Source organism: Aquarana catesbeiana, unplaced genomic scaffold, assembly GCF_042186555.1.
Source record: "Aquarana catesbeiana isolate 2022-GZ unplaced genomic scaffold, ASM4218655v1 unanchor225, whole genome shotgun sequence".
Classification (NCBI taxonomy): domain Eukaryota; kingdom Metazoa; phylum Chordata; class Amphibia; order Anura; family Ranidae; genus Aquarana; species Aquarana catesbeiana.
In genome coordinates, this window is record NW_027362652.1 from 433598 (window position 1) to 453537 (window position 19940).

The 19940-nt window shown below is 45.6% G+C and overlaps 1 protein-coding gene across 1 annotated transcript in view; it reads left to right on the forward strand.

The window, feature by feature from the left end:
- The window catches only part of LOC141121574 (uncharacterized), a 94420-nt gene that overhangs the window by 43697 nt on the left and 30783 nt on the right, over positions 1-19940 (forward strand). The window contains 10 exon segments of the mRNA XM_073611209.1: positions 79-303; positions 385-591; positions 715-850; positions 4713-5787; positions 12266-12377; positions 15503-15769; positions 15859-16065; positions 16145-16351; positions 16475-16607; positions 17621-18681. Coding sequence (XP_073467310.1) covers positions 79-303; positions 385-591; positions 715-850; positions 4713-5787; positions 12266-12377; positions 15503-15769; positions 15859-16065; positions 16145-16351; positions 16475-16607; positions 17621-18681 — 3630 coding nt within the window.

The following is a 19940-nucleotide window of genomic DNA, read 5'->3' on the forward strand; positions in this document are numbered from 1 at the left end:
ACAATCACTGAAAATATCATTAGGATCTGTACATTATCTGCATTGTTACAATTGACGTCATTTTTATTATATATTTAGGGTGGAAACCTGAGAGATTCTAATGTTGATATTAAAGAAGAGATAAAAGAGGAGGATGTGGATGGGGTGATGGAGGAGTCAGAGTCTCTAAAGAAGCACAAAGATCTCTACCAGGACACCATGGTGGAGTCATCCAGCTACAGAAACTCACCAGAGAGATGTCCCCGTCCTCTGTATTCCCCGGATTCCACACAGGAAGGTCACACCATCCCTCACCATCATCAGGTAGATGATTGACAATTATTGCCTGTTGTGACTTATACAAGGCATGTTTGTTACAATTAATGTTTTATTGTATCTTTTCAGAGTGGAAACCTCAGGTTTGATAATATTGTTGTCAAAGAAGAGTATAAAGAGGAGGATGAGGAGTATGGAGTGATGGAGGAGTTTATAGAAGGACACAAGGATATGATGGAGCCACCTAATACCAGGAACCCTCCAGAGAGATGTCCTCATCCTCTGTATTCCCGGGATTCCACAGAGGAAGGTCACACCATACCTCACCATTACAAGGTTGGTTGGGCGAAGCATCTAAAACATGGACTTATGGAGATGATGTGTGTATTTTTTTAAACTGATGTCACAATATTAAAGCTGATATTTTACAGATGATATTTTCTCTCATTTTCTTTATAGAGTGGAGATCCAATTGATATAGAATTTGAGGTTGAAGAAGAAGAGAGGTATGTGAAGGATGATCAGCAGTTTATGGAGGAGGATGGAATAACGGGGCCATTTAATGAGGAGGACACTCCTACAGAGATCAGCACAGGTGGGTCATTAACACTAAATACATTCCTCCTCCCATACTGCTCACTGATTGATCCAGAATAGGCAAGGACTGGGTGATATCAGCCTGTAATACCCCGATCACTTTCCCATACCTCCCAACTTTTGAACTTCAGAATGAGGGACAGTGGAGGGAGGAAGTGATTTTCGGCGCACGTAGCGCGCTGCTGTAAAATGTGGATGTGGTCAAACTCTTAACAGTGAGAGGGGCTTAAGGAGTTTGGTTAAATAAAACCCGGACAGGAGTCAGCTGGGTGGAGAGCAGGGCTTATTAGGGAAGAAAATGGGTCAGCAGGGCAGGCTGGAGGACAGGAATCAGCATGGCAGGGGAGAAGAGTTTGCATGGCAGTGTAGGGGGGGGGGTCAGCAGGACAGAGGACAGGTAGTCAGTGAGGCAGGGTACAGGGGTCAGCAGAAGGGAGGACAGGGGGTCAGTAGGGCAGGGGACAAGGGTCAGTAGGGCAAGGGACATGGAGTCAGTGGGGCAGTGTACAGGGATCAGCAGGACGGAAGACAGGGGGTCAGTAGGGCAGGGTACAGAGGACAGGGAGTCAGTAGGGTAGAGTACAGGGGGTCAAATTCCCCCCCCCCCCCATTCCTACTTTTAACCAAAATCCCTCCCAGTACATACACCCCCCCCCATTCCACCTTCTAGCAAAAATCATCTCCTCCCCAGTCTATTCTCCCTTTACCCTTACATCCTCTCTGTCTATCCCCCCCTTTACTCTTACACCCCGCAATCTTCCCCCCTTTACTCTGTACACTCCCCATTGACTGCTCCCCTCCCCCCGTTTACATGTGACCCCCATCCAGGTACCTTCGGGCTGACAGCAGGTGGCTCCATCTCCGCTCTTGAGTCCAGCGACCAGTGGGCGGGGTCTCCATCATGGACAAGAAGATGAGAGGGAAGAGAGAGAGGGAGCTGGGCGGTCACATGAGCCCAGCCGGTTGCTAGGAAATGGTGTCCTGTCCGGAACTACACAGGTGCCTAAGGGGCATGTCTTTTTCTGGCATCAGAGCGGCCGGGTGCAATTGCCACCCTGCCCAGTTCACGCCTGTCATGACTCCTCCCCGCCTCCCCCCTCCTGTCTGTGCAGGAAAGCATCACAGCCAAGGAGGAGGAGGAGGTGGGTTCAGCTGCAAGCCACTGTGTATGTGTGAGGCAGCCAGCATCTCTCACCACCAGCTGCCTGTCACATTTACACAGCTATGCTTGCTGGACCCCAGTCACCCCACACAAGCCGCAGGGTGTGGGTGCTACTGGTGCCAACGCTAGTGCATGCTCACGGGGAATTTGTTCCAGCACTGGGCTCCACTCCGGGACAAACCCTTCATTTGTTGGGATGCCTGGACTTGCATCAAACCCTGTGACAGTCCCGGGTGAATCCAGGGAGGTTTAGAGGTATGCTTTCCTGCGCTGTGTTCCCCTTCCTCTATTCCTGTATTTCTCTTGGATAATCTTCCTATCTGTGCTACAGACACAATTTATGTATCTAGACTGGATTTATCGATTTAGGCACCTGGGTTATGTATCTTGGGTCTTTTGCCCCATGCCTGGGTCAAGCAAGATCTCTGCCAGGGTTACTTGCTATGTTGTTTGCTGGGTGTGCCGGGAGGATGGGATGGGATCTGTGGCAGTGGTGGTAGTGGTGGGGGGATGGGATGAGTAGCATTGGAGGGGAATGGAATGAGTGGCAGCGGTGGTGGGGGGATGGGATGAGTGGCAGCAGTGGTGGGCAAGGGGGAATGAGAATAGTGGTGGGGTGGGATAGGATGAGTGGCAGCAGCAGTGGGGAAGGGGAAATGGGATCAGTGGTGGGATGGAATGAGATAGGATGAGTAACAGCAGTGGTGGTGGGGATGGGATTAGTGGTGATGGGATAGGATAAGTGGCAGCAGCAGTGGTGGGGGAGGGGGGAATGGGATAGGATGAGAGGCAGCAGTGGTGGGGGGAGTGGGATCCGTGGTGATGGGATAGGATGAGTGGCGGAGGGGGGAATGGGATCAGGGGTGGTGGGATGGGATAGGATGAGTGGCAGTAGTAGTGGAGGGAGGGGAGAATGGGATGGGATAGGATTAGGGGATAGGGAAGGGTATAGGATCACCTTTAGGAGATCCCTGAAAACTCACTTATTCAGGGAAGCCTATCCCATACCCACCTAACAACTGTCCCCGAGCCACCCCCATCAAATCATTCCCCGCATCTATTACCTTTTGTACCACCACACCCTCCCTTTAGAATGTAAGGGAGGGGGTGGTATATAACTCGTGTATAATAATAATGAGTGGCAGCAGGGGAGGGGGAATGGGATCAGTGGTGATGGGATGGTATAGGATGAGTGGCAGCAGTGGTGGTGGTGGGGGGATCAGTGGTGATGGGATAGGATAGGATGAGGGGGTGGGATCAGTGGCAGCAGTGATGGGGGGGGGGAAGGATGAGATCAGTGGCAGCGGTGATGGTGAGGGGGGTGGGATCAGTAGTGATGGTGAGGGGGGTTGGGATCAGTGGCAGTGGTGATGGAGGTGATAGGGATGAGATCAGTGGTAGTGGTGGGTAGGATCAGTGGCAGCGGTGATGGTGAGGGGGGGTGGGATCATTGGCAGCGGTGGTGGTGTGGGGCTGGGATCATTGGCAGGGGTGATGGGGGATAGGGATGAGATCAGTGACAGTGGTATTTGGGATCAGTGGCAGCAGTGGTGGTGAGGGGGGGTGGGGATCATTGGCAGCGGTGGTGGTGAGGGGGGTGGGATCAGAGGCAGCGGTGATGGGGGCATAGGGATGAGATCAGTGGCAGTGATGGATGGGATCAGTGGCAGTGGTGGTGGTGAGGGGGGTTGGATCAGTGGCAACGGTGGTGGGGGGGGGGATCAGTGGCATAGGTGATAGGGGGGATAGGGATGAGATCAGTGGCAGTGCCATCCTCCCCAACCACCACTGTTGCCTCTTACTGATCGCACCCCCCCACCACCACAGATCTCATCCCTATCCCCTCCATCACCACTGCTATTGATCTCATCCCTATGCCGCCATCACCTCTACCGCAGTGGTGATGAGGGGGATAGGGATGAGATCTGTTGTGGTGGGGGGGTGGGATCAGTAAGAGGCAGAGGTGGTGGAGGATGGGATCAGTTGCATTGGCAATTACTCTCTCACTTTGGCAGTCGATGGATTCCCCCTCAGTATATCTCTTCACATGCCTCTAGTGATGGCTCTGCTGACATGGGGTCTCCTCTCTCCCCCTTAACTCTATTGGTCATCAGCTGGTCAGTTGACTTTGTCCTTCAGTTTTCGCCTTCCTACATGGCTTCATTCTGCAGCCATGGGCGGAGAGGATAGGTGGGTTGGTCCACAGTGACGGTGCTCAGCTTCCCCTCATCGGCGAGCAGGTGGCGGTCGCCCCCCCCGTTCCACAGTGGCAGAATGGATGGGCTCTGTCGCAAGTGTGACTGCTGCGACCCTGGTAGTTCCGACACTGCTCTGACCTCTGGTGGGGCTCAGCCTCGCTGTTATTCTTGACTAAATCATGGACTAAATAAGGAAGTGTAGGACTTCTTGTGTTGGGAAGATGGCAATGAGTGATAGAGGGGGTGGGGACACTCGTCCTATAATCCCCCTCATCACTATCAGTGTTATAAAATACAGTCCTCGTTGTTTCCTCACTCTCTGACTAAGGTCCATGAATAAAGAAATTAACTGGTAGGAGATCAGAGGACCCATTTACTAGTTACCTTGAGGGGGGAATTGTAAGATCCTCAGAGACAAAGCTGCCTGATGTGGGCGGAGTCCTGGTTTAGGGGAACCAATCTGCTGATGTCTATTAATAATCTTTTTATTTGTATTTTAGTAGATGGACGGGAGATGAGGAAAACCTCAGAGGATTGTCTCACTTTGTCTCCAGACTGTAAAGTAGAAGATGAGGACATCACACAGTATAGTCCAGGAGAAAACCCGACTACCTCAAATGTCCATCCGGCACCACACAGTGTAGATGGACCATCGTATTCCTCCTATCCTGAGGAACCTCAGACTGTGAGGGACGGTGCCGTCCTTCCAACAGATAAGAGGTTTTCCTGTACTGAGTGCGGGAAGCAATTCCAATTTAAATCCGCTCTTAATGAGCATATGAGATCACACACAGGGGAGAAGCCGTATTCCTGCCCTGAGTGTGGGAAATGTTTTTCAAAGAAGTGCAATCTTTCCATACATCAGAGATATCACACAGGGGAACAGCCGTATTCCTGTCCTGAGTGCGGGAAATGTTTTTCAGATAAGTCACATCTTTACACACATCAGAGATATCACACAGGGGAGAAGCCGTATTCCTGTCCTGAGTGTGGGAAATGCTTCATAAACAAATCACAACTTGTCACACATCAGAGATCTCATACGGGGGAGAAGCCATTTTCCTGTCCTGAGTGTGGGAAATGTTTTGTAGAGAAATCAAACCTTGTCTCCCATCAAAGATCTCACACAGGAGAAAAGCCATTTTCCTGTCCTGAGTGCGGGAAATGTTTTTCAGAGAAGTCCTCTCTTTACACACATCAGAAAGTTCACACGGGAGAGAAGCCGTATTCCTGTTCTGAGTGCGAGAAATGCTTTGTAAAAAAATCAAAACTTGACAGACATCAAAGGTCTCACACAGGGGAAAAACCATATTCCTGTCCTGAGTGCGGGAAATGTTTTTCACAGAAGTCCAATCTTATCATACATCAAAAGACCCACACAGGGGAGAAGCCGTGTTCCTGCACTGGGTGCGGAAAAAGTTTTGTAAACAAATCAGAACTTGTCACACATCAGAGGTCTCACATAGGGGAGAAGCCATATTCCTGTCCTGAGTGTGGGAAATGTTTTTCTCAGAAGTATAATCTTTACAGACATCAGAGATTGCATGTGGGCGAGAAACCAGTTTCCTTTTCTGAGTGAGGGAATCGTCACTCACTAAGGACATTGATGAAGTGTTGTACCCTGTACACTGGATGTGTCGGCCAGTGATAGCAGTTGAAAAACAAAAATGGAGTCATTAACTTTTGTTGGTTGAAAAAAATTTGCGGTGCAAGCTTTCACAAACATGTAGGGCTTGTTCACACCAGCCACTGCATTACAACATAGCCACTGGTGTGCGGTGGGGCCGAGGTTAGCCCAGTGATGATGTGCTGAGCTCCGTGCATCACACTGTTTCCCTTTTTAAACTTTTTTGAAATGTCACACAGACATCTCATATAGTTCAATGGCTGGCCATGTGGTGTGAGGGAGTGAATTGGCTCTCGGTGTGCTGGAAAAAGTTCTGCATGCACCATGCCTGCACACTGCCGCAACGCAACGGTGTGACCCGAGCACATAGGAGACAAATAATTTGCTTTGTCTATGCAGTGGGACTACGCTAGAATAGCTGCCCAAGGCAGTCCCACCGCATGTGGGGTGAACCTAGCCTTAGAAACCTATTTTTTTTTAAATTGTTGAATGAATGTGACCAGGATTTGCCCAGATGTGACAAATGTAGTTCATATTATATTTCATAGTGTTTTCCTATGATTGTTGGCTCCATCTAGTGGCCATAATTTGGTATTGCAATATTTTTTCCTTTATCGAGGTATTTCAGGAAAATTACCACCTTAAATCCAGTAGATGGAGCTGACGAGCATAGGAAAATTACAGTGTTAATTAAAATATGGCCAGAGTTTGTCATGGGTGGGCAAATGTTTGACATGTTCGTCCAACGCGTTTTTTTTTTTTTATTTATAGACTTTTTATTTTCTTTCATCGGGCATGGTTTCATACAAATAGCTGAGATCATACTCATATGCTTATGAGTACAGTGGACATTGAAGAACAAATTGATTGTAAACAATCACCTTGTAAAACAGTCCATTCAGCTTAAAATAGAAAATAAAAGGCAAAACATTTTGTATAGATATAAAGAAAAATTATATAAAGATATAAAGAAAAATTATAAATATATTTTTTCTTTCCCTTTTTTTTTTTTATAAGTGACCAAATTCCCTCTTTTCTCAGCTGCATAAGAGCTGGGGGGGTTCCCATCATAGCATGGTGTGCTCTCCTGCTTAGTGTGGTCAGTTTTTAAAAGAAAAGCAGAGGGACTGGCAGGAACACCAGCGAATACACAGGAAGCAATACAAAGAGAACAGGAGACTTTCTCATACCAGTACATGGTACAGCAGGCACATATAAAGAATATGAAATGCTGGCGTAACAAACACTTTAATTAAGTCAACAATATTAAACCAACCATTGATTTCAAATGAAAAATACCGCCTTTGGCCTGTAGATGGAGCTAAGTATTATAGGAATTAGAGCCACCCAGTGACAAATGTGGTATTTTCTATTTGAAACGCCTCAAGTCTGAGCACTTTCACCCCATTCCAGTCCAATTTTCAGCTTTCAGCGCTGCCACACTTTGAATGCCAATTACTCAGTCATGCAACACTGTACCCAAATGATATTGTTATCATTTTTTGAGACAGATAGAGCTTTCTTTTGGTGGTATTTAATAACCACTTTTTTGGGGGTGTATATAAATGGAAAAATACTAAAAATGTATTCCTTATTCAAGTTGCTGGTCATTTTCCCCTGGAGGAAGCCCTTTCGGGTGAAACATGTTGGGATCAACTATTCTCTAATCACTTTGAAATTATGACAATTAAACCATGTAACATGAAATGAGGTTTTATTGGATTAATTTTAACATGTTTAATAAAACTGTAATGTTTTTAACTGGTGTGAATTTTTTCCTTGCGGAAGCACCTTCAAACTCCCAGAATTTTATAGTTTCTTGTTAGTCCTTTTGCCAATTGGGATGTGGTGCTAATGGGAAGGGAGTAACATGAGCTTAGAGAGAGGTGCCCAAGAAGGACAAGAAACTGGCAGTCATGTTCCCCCAGCTGCAGCATACTGCCAAGTTTGCTCCAGTGATGAGGAGGGAGGGGATGATGAGGTCACTGACTCTACTTGGGTGCCTGAGAAAATAGAGGAGGAGGCACAACTCCAACGAGGCAGGATGTCCTCTGTGGGTTCATCACACCGCAGGTGCAGGGTGCTGCTGACTCCCCGCTGACTTTTAAAAGTTCCTTAGTTTGGGCCTTTTTCGACACGTGTGCAGCAGATCACACCGTTGCTGTTTGCAACCTATGTCTGAAGCGGATCAAGCGTGGCCAGAACAGCAGCCGCTTGGGCGCCACATGCTTGACCAGACATATGACAACCTGCCATGCAGTCCATTGGCAACAACACTTGAAAGACCCACATCAAAGAAAAAGGCGGACTTCTCCTTGCTCCTCATCTGGGATCTCCAACCCCACTATAGGTGTCCCAAATACTTGCAGCCAATCTACTAGCAGTACACCAGCATCTGATTTTAGCAGGCAAATTTCCCTACCCCAGTTGCTGAATTGTAAAAAGAAATTTGGTCCCAGCCATCCACATGCTCAGCATCTGAATGCTAGCTTGGCCAAATTTCTAGCACTTCAACTGCTGCTTTTTCAGCTGGTAGACTCTGCCCCCTTTCGTGAATTTGTGGAATGTGCTGTACCTCAGTGGCAGGTTCTAAAACTCCATTTCTTTTCATGAAAGGCCATTCCGGCTCTCTACCGGCATGTGGAAGGCAATGTTTTGAACTCGTTGGACAGGGGGGTCAGCAATAAGGTGCATATTACTGCTGATTAATGGTCCAGCGGGCATGAGCAGGGACGTTACCTTTCCTTCATGGCGCACTGGGTAACTCTGCTGGCAGCTGGGAAGGATGCAGGACAGGGTTCAATATTCTTGGAGCTTGTTCCGCCACCACGCTTTCAAAATGCTAGTGGTGATTATGCCATAGCTCTCTCCTCCACCCCTCTTCTTCTTCCTCTATGGCCTCTTCTGCAGATTTGTCCTCTTAACCAGCGGTGCTCCGCAAGCATTCAAGGGGCTACGCAAACAGTCAGGCAAAAAGATGGCATGTGGTGCTTGAGTCGGTCTGCTTAGTGGACAGGAGCCACACTGGGGTAGAGATTCTGTCAGCTCTGCAGGGGCAGGCTCAGAGGTGGTTGACGCCACACCAGCTTCAGCCAGGAATGGTTGTATGCGACAATGGCACCAACCTTCTCTCCGCCCTCCGACAGGGACAGTTGACCCATGTTTGGCACACGTCTTGAATTTGGTGGTGCAGCAGTTCTTGAGCAGGTACCCAGGCTTAAAGGATCTCATGAGGCAGGCCAGAAAAGTCTGTGGTCATTTCCGCCAGTCATACAATGCCAGTGCTCGGCACTCAAAGGGAATGCAACCTGCCCACCAACCGCCTCATTTGTGACCAGGTGGCACTCAATGCTGCAGCGGCCTGCACACGCAGCAGAGGGCCATCAAGAAGTACCTGTGCAAGTATGGCACCAGGACAGGGTCAGGGGAGCTTGGCTTCTTTTTGCCACGCCGGTGGCTACTGATCAAGGATGCATGCACTGTCCTGGCCACAAGGATGGTGAGCAGCGACAATGCATGCATCAGTGACACTGTCCCTCTAGTCTTCTTGTTGGAGCACACGCTTTGTGGAATAATGGACAGGGTACTTGAGGCAGAACAGCGGGAGGAAGAGGAGGACTTCCTTACCTCTCAAGGCCCCCTTTATCTAGATAGCTTTGTGTCAGCATGGACATGGAGGATGACACTCAGCAGCAGTCTTCAAGGTATGGTTTACAGTCCCCAGAAATCGAAGGAGTTGTACATGGCTGGGAGGAGGTTGTTACAGATCATGTGATCCTTAGTCACCCAGAGGACTCAGAATGGAATGGCTCTGTAAACTTATGCTGCATGGCTTCCCTGATTCTGCAAGGCCTGCGAAAGGACCCTAGGATTCGTGGTATCAAGGAGAGGGATCATTACTGGCTGGCAACCCTTCTTGATCCACGTTACAAGGGTAAGGTTGCAGAACTCATCCTGCCTTCGCAGAGGGAGCAGAGGATGAAACATCTTCAGGAGGCCTTAAAGAAAGGTTTGTGCAATGCATTTCTAGACCCTGGGAGGTTACAATCTCCTGGTGCTGGAGGCTTCGTTCAGTCAGAGGAAGAGCGTTGGAGAAGGTGACCAGCTGACCCATGCCTTTAAACAATTTTTCAGTCCTCAGCGCCAAGGTCTGATCAGTTCAAGCAACCATCGCCAGTGTCTGTATTACATGGTGCAGGAATATCTAGGGGCAAGAGCAGACTTGGTGACCTTTCCAACAGAGAATCCACTGGGTTACTGGGTGTTGAGGATGGACCACTGGCCAGAACTTGCTCAATATGCATGTGAGCTACTGGCCTATCCTGCATCCAGCATTCTTTCTGAATGCATATTCAGTGCTGCTGGAGGGTTTGTAACTGATCATAGAGTGCGCCTGTCCACAGTCTCTGTTGATAGGCTCACATTCATAAAAATTAATCAGTCTTGGATCAGCAGCTATCAAGCACCTGATGCTGATGTAACTGATTTAATTTTCTATGGATGTGGGATCCCTCTAAGACTGCCTATGCTGACTATCCTATTCCTCCTCAATCTTGATGATGCTAGCTTCCAACAATATTTTTGGTTTAGGGCACCACCACCGCCACCCAAAGCCCAATTTTTCTGCCCCTGTTTAACAGGGGCATGTAATTACAATTTTTGATCTAATATTTCACAGCAGGGCCCATTCCTGCACCCAACAAGAGTATCTTTGAGGGGTTACAGTGTTGTGGCACCACCACCAAGGCCCAATTTTTCTGCCCCTGTTTAACAGGGGCATGTAATTACAATTTTTGATATATTTCAAAGCAGGGCCCATTCCTGTGCCCAACAAGAGTCTGTGAGGGGTTACAGTGTTGTGGCACCACCACCACCCAAGGCCCAATTTTTCTGCCCCTGTTTAACAGGGGCATGTAATTAACATTTTTTATATAATATTTCAATGCAGGGTCCATTCCTGCCCCCCAACAAGAGTATCTGTGAGGGGTTACAGTGCTGTGGCACCACCACCCAAGGCCTAATTTTTCTGCCCCTGTTTAACAGGGCCATGTAATTACATTTTTTGATATAGTATTTCACAGCAGGGCTCGTTCCTGTGCCCAACAAGAGTAACTGTGAGGGGTTACAGTGTTGTGGCACCACCACCATCCCCCTCTGGGGGATGAGGAAGGCACGAAACCCCTGTGCCGAATACGCGTCGGGGAGGGGTAGGACGGAGCTGTCAGCAGAGGAGGAGGATTGCACATGCCATACCGCACGCCATACGATCAGCTGCTTATTATTTTACCTGTACAGTCTGGTGCACTCTAGCACCCATCCAATGTGAGTACCCTCTTGGAGGGCTTATTCTTTAATAAATGTCCTGGCTATATTGCACTATGGAGTCCCTCTGTTTGTTTTTTCTATGATTTTGGATCTTGGTTTTACCTGAGAGGAGTGTTTTTGCACCATTGTAACCTGAGTGAGCCTAGCAGTTTCACCTGGGAGGAGTGTCTTTGCATCATTGTATCCTGAGTGAGCCTAGGAGTGGCCCCAATGCTTATTTTGACACCGTTTAATTACTGTGTCACAGGACTGAAGGTGAGCGCAAGCACATGTGGGGTGTCACGGGAGAGCACAGTTTTCACGTGTTGTGATATATACACCCATCAGAAGAAGCATGATGTTTATTCATTTTATGGACACTATTTATTCACGTTTTTTGTGATTTGTATTTATTAATTGGGATATACACTCATTTGTCACTGGAAAGTGTTTTGATATTTTTATTTTAGCACGTTGCACTTTTATTAGTTACTACCACGATTGCACCTTTATATGCACTTGGTGGTTTATCATTTATAGTTATTTGCATTATATTTTACCTGTATGGTTTTATTTATCACATTACATGTGTTTTATATGTGAAAATATTTTTTATATATTATATATTTATATGTGACACTATACTAGCGCGGGCACATTTACTATTTTTTAGGGGATTACAGACTGTTACTGTTCCAGAGGAAATACAGTCAAGTATCTGTGTTTGCAATGTGCTAGAGAAGGAAGTTGTCCTCATTTTGTTATTTTTCAAGTCAAGCTGCGCATCCCGTAACCCCTTTATCCTATCCAAGTTGAATTCTCTAAGAACTCCTAAAAACGAAGCCCATGGGCTGTTTCTTGTGTCTGGATACAAGTTGAAAAATAAGTGTTGCTTGGCTGTGCAGACTATAGGGGGACCCAAAAACTCATGGGCTCCTTAGAGGGTAATGCTACATAATAATAATGTTAACAACACACAAGGAGAACTGTTCCAACTACTCTTTCAGAACACAGAACAGGCTTTCTCCGGGTCTTCTACTGACATTAGAGAGAAAAGTCTTTCCTGTACTGTTCTCTCCTTGATGTATCATATCATAGAACTAAGTTGTTCTGTTCTTTCAGTGTCATCATCCCATGTACTGTCAATTTCCACACTGACATCAACAGCTCTTCCAACATCCCACTGTATTTGTTGTTTCACCATGTTTCCAATGACAGAGATCCAGCGATCAGTGTAGTGGTCCATTACATTGGTGACCAATGGGAGAAGGATCATATTAGTGGTCAGTGGGAGAAGGACACTGGCATCAGTGGGAAGACTGCCCCCTGACTGATCATTGATGCCACTTTTTATTGAGAGACAGAAATTGTTCATTCCTCAAGGAACCCCTAGAAACCTTTGGAGGAACCCTGACTGAAAAAGGCTGGACTAGGCAGTAATATATTTCTATCCCCCTTGGTGGGAGTGGAGATGACCCCATAAGGATATACAGTACACAGCATATACACACACAGCACAAGGCCGTGTTCACACTAATGCCCCGTACACACGGCAGACATTAATCGGACATTCCGACAACAAAATCCTAGGATTTTTTCCGACGGATGTTGGCTCAAACTGGTCTTGCATACTCACGGTCACACAAAGTTGTCGGAAAATCCGATCATTCTGAACGCGGTGACATAAAACACGTACGTTGGGACTATAAATGGGGCAGCAGCCAATAGCTTTCATTTCATTTCATTCTTTATTTATTCTGAGCATGCATGGCACTTTGTGCGTCGGATTTGTGTACACACGATCGGAAATTCCGACAACGGATTTTGTTGTCGGAAAATTTTATAGCCTTGCTCTCAAACTTTGTGTGTCGGAAAGTCTGATGGAGCCCACACACGGTCGGAATTTCCGACAACACACTCTGATCGCACATTTTCCGTCGGAAAGTCTGACCGTGTGTACGGGGCATAAGAGACGTTTCCCGGGGCTGCAGTCCCTCTGAGCTCCACAAGGTGGTGATCTCACTTCTACCCAAACAGGAAGTCTCTATGGAAGACAGGAAGTGAGTCAGGTGCAGGCAGGAAGTGATGTCAAGTATAAAGAGGAAAAGGTGAGTTGGGAGGAAGTAGAGCGAAGACATTGCTGGAAGTGGCAGCAGAGGAGGTAATAAGATCTTATTTTCTATTTACACCCAGTAACCCCCGTCATATCCGTCCTCTTCCTTCATAGTCACTGTGACGTCTTTTATCTCCAGCAGATGATGATACACACATATATAATGTGGAAACCTAGATTAACCCCTTCAGGGTCAGAACATTTCACCACTTACAGGGCCGGAACATTCTCTTCATTTTGGAGATATGTCACCTTTCCCAGCAATGACCTTCTCGCGTCTATACTAACGGATCATACAACTTTTATTAGTGGAGGGGCATTGGAATATGTATGTCTTTATTTTATAAGCTTTAAATAGGAAGAAAGAGGGAAAAATGTAATTTGTAGTATATGTCCTGAAAACAAATTTTTCCATAATGATCCCAGTCTCTGATATTCATCCTAAACTGTGAACAGTAAAGTCTCTGGAGTACACGGAGATCACAGGAATATGATGTGTCCTGGCAAAGTCCAAAGACAAAGTTCACCTTTCAGCCTCACAGCTCCTCCTCCCAATGTCCATCTGGAGTCAAAGAATCCTAAGCCATCACACTGACCTCACAGCTCCACCTTGCAATGTCCCTCCAACCAAAATCAGCGAATCCTATGACCTCATAGTGACCCCACAGCTCCTCCTCCCAATGTCCCTCCATCTGGAGTCAGAGAATTCTTTGACATCAAACTGACACTACACTAACCTCACAGTTCCTCCCCCAATGTTCCTCCATCCAGAGTTAGAGAATCCTATGACATCACACTGATCTCACAGCTCCTCCTCCCAATGTCCCTCCACCTGAAGTTAGTGAACCCTATGACACAACAGCTCCTCTTCCCAGTGTCCCTCGATCCAGAGTCAGAGAATGTTATGACATCACACTGACCTCACAGCTCCTCCTCCTAATAACCCTCTGACTGGGCAACGGAGTACCTGTGTGTTTTTGTGTTGCTGTCTTGGCACTCCTGGTTCTCCCAGTCTGCTGGTCTCCTGCAAGACCTGGACACTGGGTTGGAGATTTCTTCCCTGCAAAACACTTTAAGATCTCCAAACTCCAAAACCCAATCTGGAGATACCAAAACCCGGAGAAAGTTGAACAACCATCTTTCTGCATTCAGAATCAATATTCTGTAGCTCCGCGCTCTGCATATGTGCAAACTCTGTGCCATATCTACTTCCCTTTTCACAGTGGTAGGGCCTCTCATTGTTACAGTATATTATATATCTGTCCTGAAGAGGGGCTTTAACAAAATGGAGACTTGAACGGTGATGTGAGGATTCTAGGAGGTCAGGTGGCATCACTCTTATTATTATTATTATTATTATACAGGATTTATATAGGGCTGACAGTTAACTCAGCGCTTTACAACATGAGGGTAGACAGTACAATTACAATACAATTTAATACAGTAGGAAACATGGAGCCCTGCTCGTTAGAGCTTACAATCTAAGAGGGAGGGTCAAGAGATACAAATGGTAATAACTGTGGGGGATGGGCTGATGGAGAAAACAAGTGTACAGTTGTTAGGCGGGGGCCAGATAGGCTTCTCTGAAGAGATGATTTTCAAGGATCGTCTGAAAGTTGACAGAGTGAGAGATAGTTGGACAGATTGGGGTAGAGACAAATGTAGAAAAAGAGGGACTTGAGGCCTCCAGAGAGGCCAAGGGACTTTATGGGTGCTCAGTGGACAAAAATGAAAAATAGCAAGAATAAAAATAAAATTTTTCATTTTTGTCCACTGAGCACCCAAAAAGTCCCTTGGCCTCTCTGGAGGCCTCAAGTCCCTATTTTTCTAAATTTGTACCTAACATTGGGATGCGGTGTTCTTGTTTGATTCCTCCCCCCCACCCTTAAGAGATTGGGGTAGAGAGTTCTAGAGGGTGGTAGAGGCTCTGGAGAAGTCCTGGAGGCAAGCGTGGGAGGAGGTGACAAGAGAGCTAGAGAGCAGGAGGTCTTGGGAGGAACAAAGAGGATGATTTGTTTGGTATTTTGAGACTAGGTTAGTGATATAGCTGGGGGCAGAGATGTGGATGGCTTTTACGGCTCTTAGCTCTATTAATAAAACACAGCCATGACTGGAGAGGTGAGGAGGATTCTGGGAGGTAACACGACATCACTCTTTTCTCTATTAAGAAAAATACAGACCTGACCAGAGATGTAGGGAGGATTCTGCGAATGCCATTTGATTTTACGATTTGTATTTAATTATAGAGTTTTCCTCCTGTGAAGTCTGGTGATCATATGACCGTCACATTGCCTCCACCTCAGTTTCAAAGTAGAATCCTCAGGAACAATATTATTGTGAGAGAAGAGTATAAAGAGAAGGATGAGGCGTATGGAGTGATGGAGACGTTTTCAGAAGGACACAAGGATATGACGAAGCCTCCTAATACCAGGAACCCACCAGAGAGATGTCCCCGTCCTCTGGATTCCCGGGATTCCACACAGGAACGTCACACCATCCCTCACCATCATCAGGTAGTTGAAGAACACTCCCTGATAGTATCATTAGGATCTGTACATTATCTGCATTGTTACAATTGACATAATTTTTATTAATTATTTAGAGTGGAAATCTGAGTGATTTTAAAGTTGATATTAAAGAAGAGAAAAAAGAGGAGGATGACAAAGATGGTGTGATGGAGGAGTCAGAGTTTCGAAAGGAAAACATGGTGGAGTCACCCAGCTACAGAAACCCACCAGAGAGATGTCCCTGTCCTCTGTATTCCCGGGATTCCACACAGAAGGATCACCCCATCCCTCACCATCATCAGGTAGATGATTGACAATTATTAGTAGTTATGATTTATGCACAGCATGTTTATTACAATGAATATTTTATTATATATTCAGAGTGGAAATCTCAGGGAAGATAATATTGATTTTAAAGAAGAGTATAAAGAGGAGGATGAGGAGTATGGTGTGGTAGAGAAGTTTATAGAAAGATACAAGGATATGATGGAGCCACCTAATACCAGGAACCCACCAGAGAGATGTCCCTGTCCTCTGTATTCCCGAGATACCACACAGGAAGGCCACACCATCCCTCACCATTACAAGGTTGGTGGGGCGAAGCATCTAAAACATGGACTCATGGAGATGATGTGTTGATTTTTTTTAACTGATATCACAATATTAAAGCTGATATTTTACAGATGATATTTTCTCTCATTTTCTTTATAGAGTGGAGATCCAATTGATATAGAATTTGAGGTTGAAGAAGAAGAGACGTATGTGAGGGATGATCAGCAGTCTATGGAGGAGGATGGAATAACGGGGACATTTATAGAGGATATTCCTACAGAGATCAGCACAGGTGGGTCATTAACCCTAAATACATTCCCCCACCCATACTGCTCACTGATTGGTTTAGAGTAGGGCAAGGACTGGGTGATAGCAGCCTGTAATACCCTGGTCAATTTCCTGAGCTGTGTTCCCCGTTCTGTATTCCTGTAATTCTCTCGGATAATCTTAATTCTCTGAGTTGCAGAGACAATTTATGTATCTCGACTGAATTTATGTAGAATCTGGGGTTCAGCTGGCAGCAAAATTTTAACTTTCACCATAGGTTTTGCTTGTCCTAGGCACCTAGTGTATGTGCCTTTTGTCTTCTGCCCCATAATCCAATATAGTAAAAGGTCTGACAAAGTAATTCTCCCGGGATTGCCTACTTTGTTGTTTGCTGACTGTGCCGGGCGGAGGGATATGTCTGTAGTCTCAGACCCAAGTCACTGAGTGCAGTTCCAAACCAACATACAAATGCAAAACCTCCTGCACTTAAGAGTGGACCCCAGAGTTGGCAGTTGCCTAAATTCACATCCTGGCTCTTTATGGACATGCCAAGCCTTGCTGCCCTCTCAAGACTGGGGAAGTCTGGATACGCTGTAATCAAAAAACAAAGCAGAAGGCAAACCAGCCCAGTGCATTATGTTTAAAACTTTATTTATTGTTAAAATTGTGGTAAGTAATATACTCACAAACCAACAGATGTGTCAAAGCTTGTCATAATACAACAACATCCTCAAGCTCCTGATACATCACAGCTCATCTCATAGCGGGACAATGAGAATCCAAAAGGCTAACATGTTTCAAGGGTCTTCGCTTTGCTCCTACTGTATAATAGATAGTCCTCATTATTCTCTTACTCTCTGACTAAGGTCCATGAATAAAGAAATGAACTGGTAGGAGATCAGAGGACCCATTTACTAGTTACCTTGAGGGGGGAATTGTAAGATCCTCAGAGACAAAGCTGCCTGATGTGGGCGGAGTCCTGGTTTAGGGTAACCAATCTGCTCATGTCTAGTAATAATCTTTTTATCTCTATTTTAGTAGATGGACGGGAGATGAGGAAAACCTCAGAGGATTGTCTCACTTTGTCTCCAGACTGTAAAGTAGAAGATGAGGACATCACACAGTATAGTCCAGGAGAAAACCCGACTACCTCAAATGTCCATCCGGCACCACACAGTGTAGATGGACCATCGTATTCCTCTTATCCTGAGGAACCTCAGACTGTGAGGGACGGTGCCGTCCTTCCAACCGATAAGAGGTTTTCCTGTACTGAGTGCGGGAAGGGTTTCCAATTTAAATCTGCTTTTAATGAGCATAAAAGATCTCACACAGGGGAGAAGCCACATACATGTCCTGAGTGTGGGAAATGTTTTTCAAAGAAGTTCAATTTTTTTATACATCAGAGATCTCACACGGGAGAAAAGCCGTATTCCTGTTCTGAATGTGGAAAATGTTTTTCAGATAAGCCACATCTTTACACACATCAGAGATCTCACACGGGGGAGAAGCCGTATTCCTGTACTGAGTGTGGGAAATGTTTCAAGTACAAATCAGTACTTGTCACACATCAGAGATTGCACACCGGGGAGAAGCCGCATTCCTGTCCTGAGTGCGGTAAATGTTTCATACAAAAATCAGAACTTGTCACACATCAGAGATTTCACACAGGGGAGACGCCGTATTCCTGTCCTGAGTGTGGGAAATGTTTTATACAAAAATCAAACCTTGTCAGACATCAAAGATCTCACACGGGGGAGAAACCATTTTCCTGTCCTGAGTGCGGGAAATGTTTTTCAGAGAAGTCCAATCTTTACACACATCAGCGATCGCACACAGGTGAGAAGCCGTATTCTTGTCCTGAGTGTGGGAAATGCTTTGTAAAAAAAACAAATCTTATCATACATCAAAGGTCTCACACGGGTGAAAAGCCATGTTACTGTACCGAGTGTGGGAAATGTTTTGTAAACAAATCAGTACTTGTCACACATCAGAGATCTCACACGGGGGAGAAGCCGTATTCCTGTCCTGAGTGCGGGAAATGTTTTTCTCAGAACTCCAATCTTCATCGACATCAGAGATTGCACACGGGTAACAATTCAGTTTCCTGTTCTGAGTGAAAGAATTGTTACTCAATGAAGACATTGATAGCAGTAGAAAAATATAAATGGAGTCATTACCTTATTGTTTGTTTGAATAATTTTTGTGATGAAAGCTTATTTCATACAGTGATTTCTTATTGTCATTGGCTTCATTTAGTGCCCATAATTTGGTATTGCAACATTTTTTTCTATGGAGGCATTTCAGGAAAAATATTGCATTATGGCCACTAGATGACGCTGATGATCATAGGAAATTACTTTGCTAGTTAAAATACTGATCTTTTCTACAATACTTTGTTATAATAATGTAACACGTTGTATATTGTATTGTACACAAATTAATAACTACTCTGTCTCCACATTCCAGGCAAGTTATTTTCCTGACCAATTGGATTTCTACCTTTTATTATTTATTGCTTTTTTTTTTTTTTTTTTTTTTTTTTTTTACTGCAATCTTGGTAAAAGTAAAATTATGATAAAAATTTATTGAAAAAATAAATTGTATGCTGGTGCAATGACAACCAACTTCGATATCCAAAAATTGCTCATAGATGATGCTTTAAAAGCCTTTACAGGTCATCAGTTTAGAGTTACCTGTATATAATGACCCAGAGGCCAGTGGTCAGGTGTATATCATGTACAACCCACGGTCCAGGGTGCAGTGGTCAGAAACATGTCTTTTACAGCCCAGCATGCAGAGTGCAGTAGTCAGGAGTATATCATAGGCCAGTGTACGGAGTGCAGCAGTCAGTAACACATCATATACAACAAAGCATACAGATAACAATGGTCACTGCTCAGAAGTATGTCACCTACAGCCCTGCATATAGAATGCTATGGTTCCAAACAGGTCAAATACAGTCCAGCGTACATAATGCAGTGGTCAGAGGTATATCTTTGTACAGAGTGCATTGGCCAGGGTCAAGTCCTATATAGTTGAACTGTCAGGAACTTATCAAATAAATGCATTCGTCTCCTCAGTTTTCACAAAGGAGAAGGGGGCTATAGTAACCAAGACTGTAATGTTAATAACACGTCACAGAGTGTACCCTTGTGGCTAACAGAAGCCAGTGTCAGAAATAGACTTGGAAAAACTTAAGACAAATAAGTCACCAGGACCAGAGGAGAGAGAATGCTGAGTTGCAACCAAAGAACACCATACCTACTGTGAAGCATGGGGGTGGCAACATTATGATTTGGGGCTGTTTCTCTGCAAAGGGAACAGGACGACTGATCCGTGTACATGAAAGAATTAATGG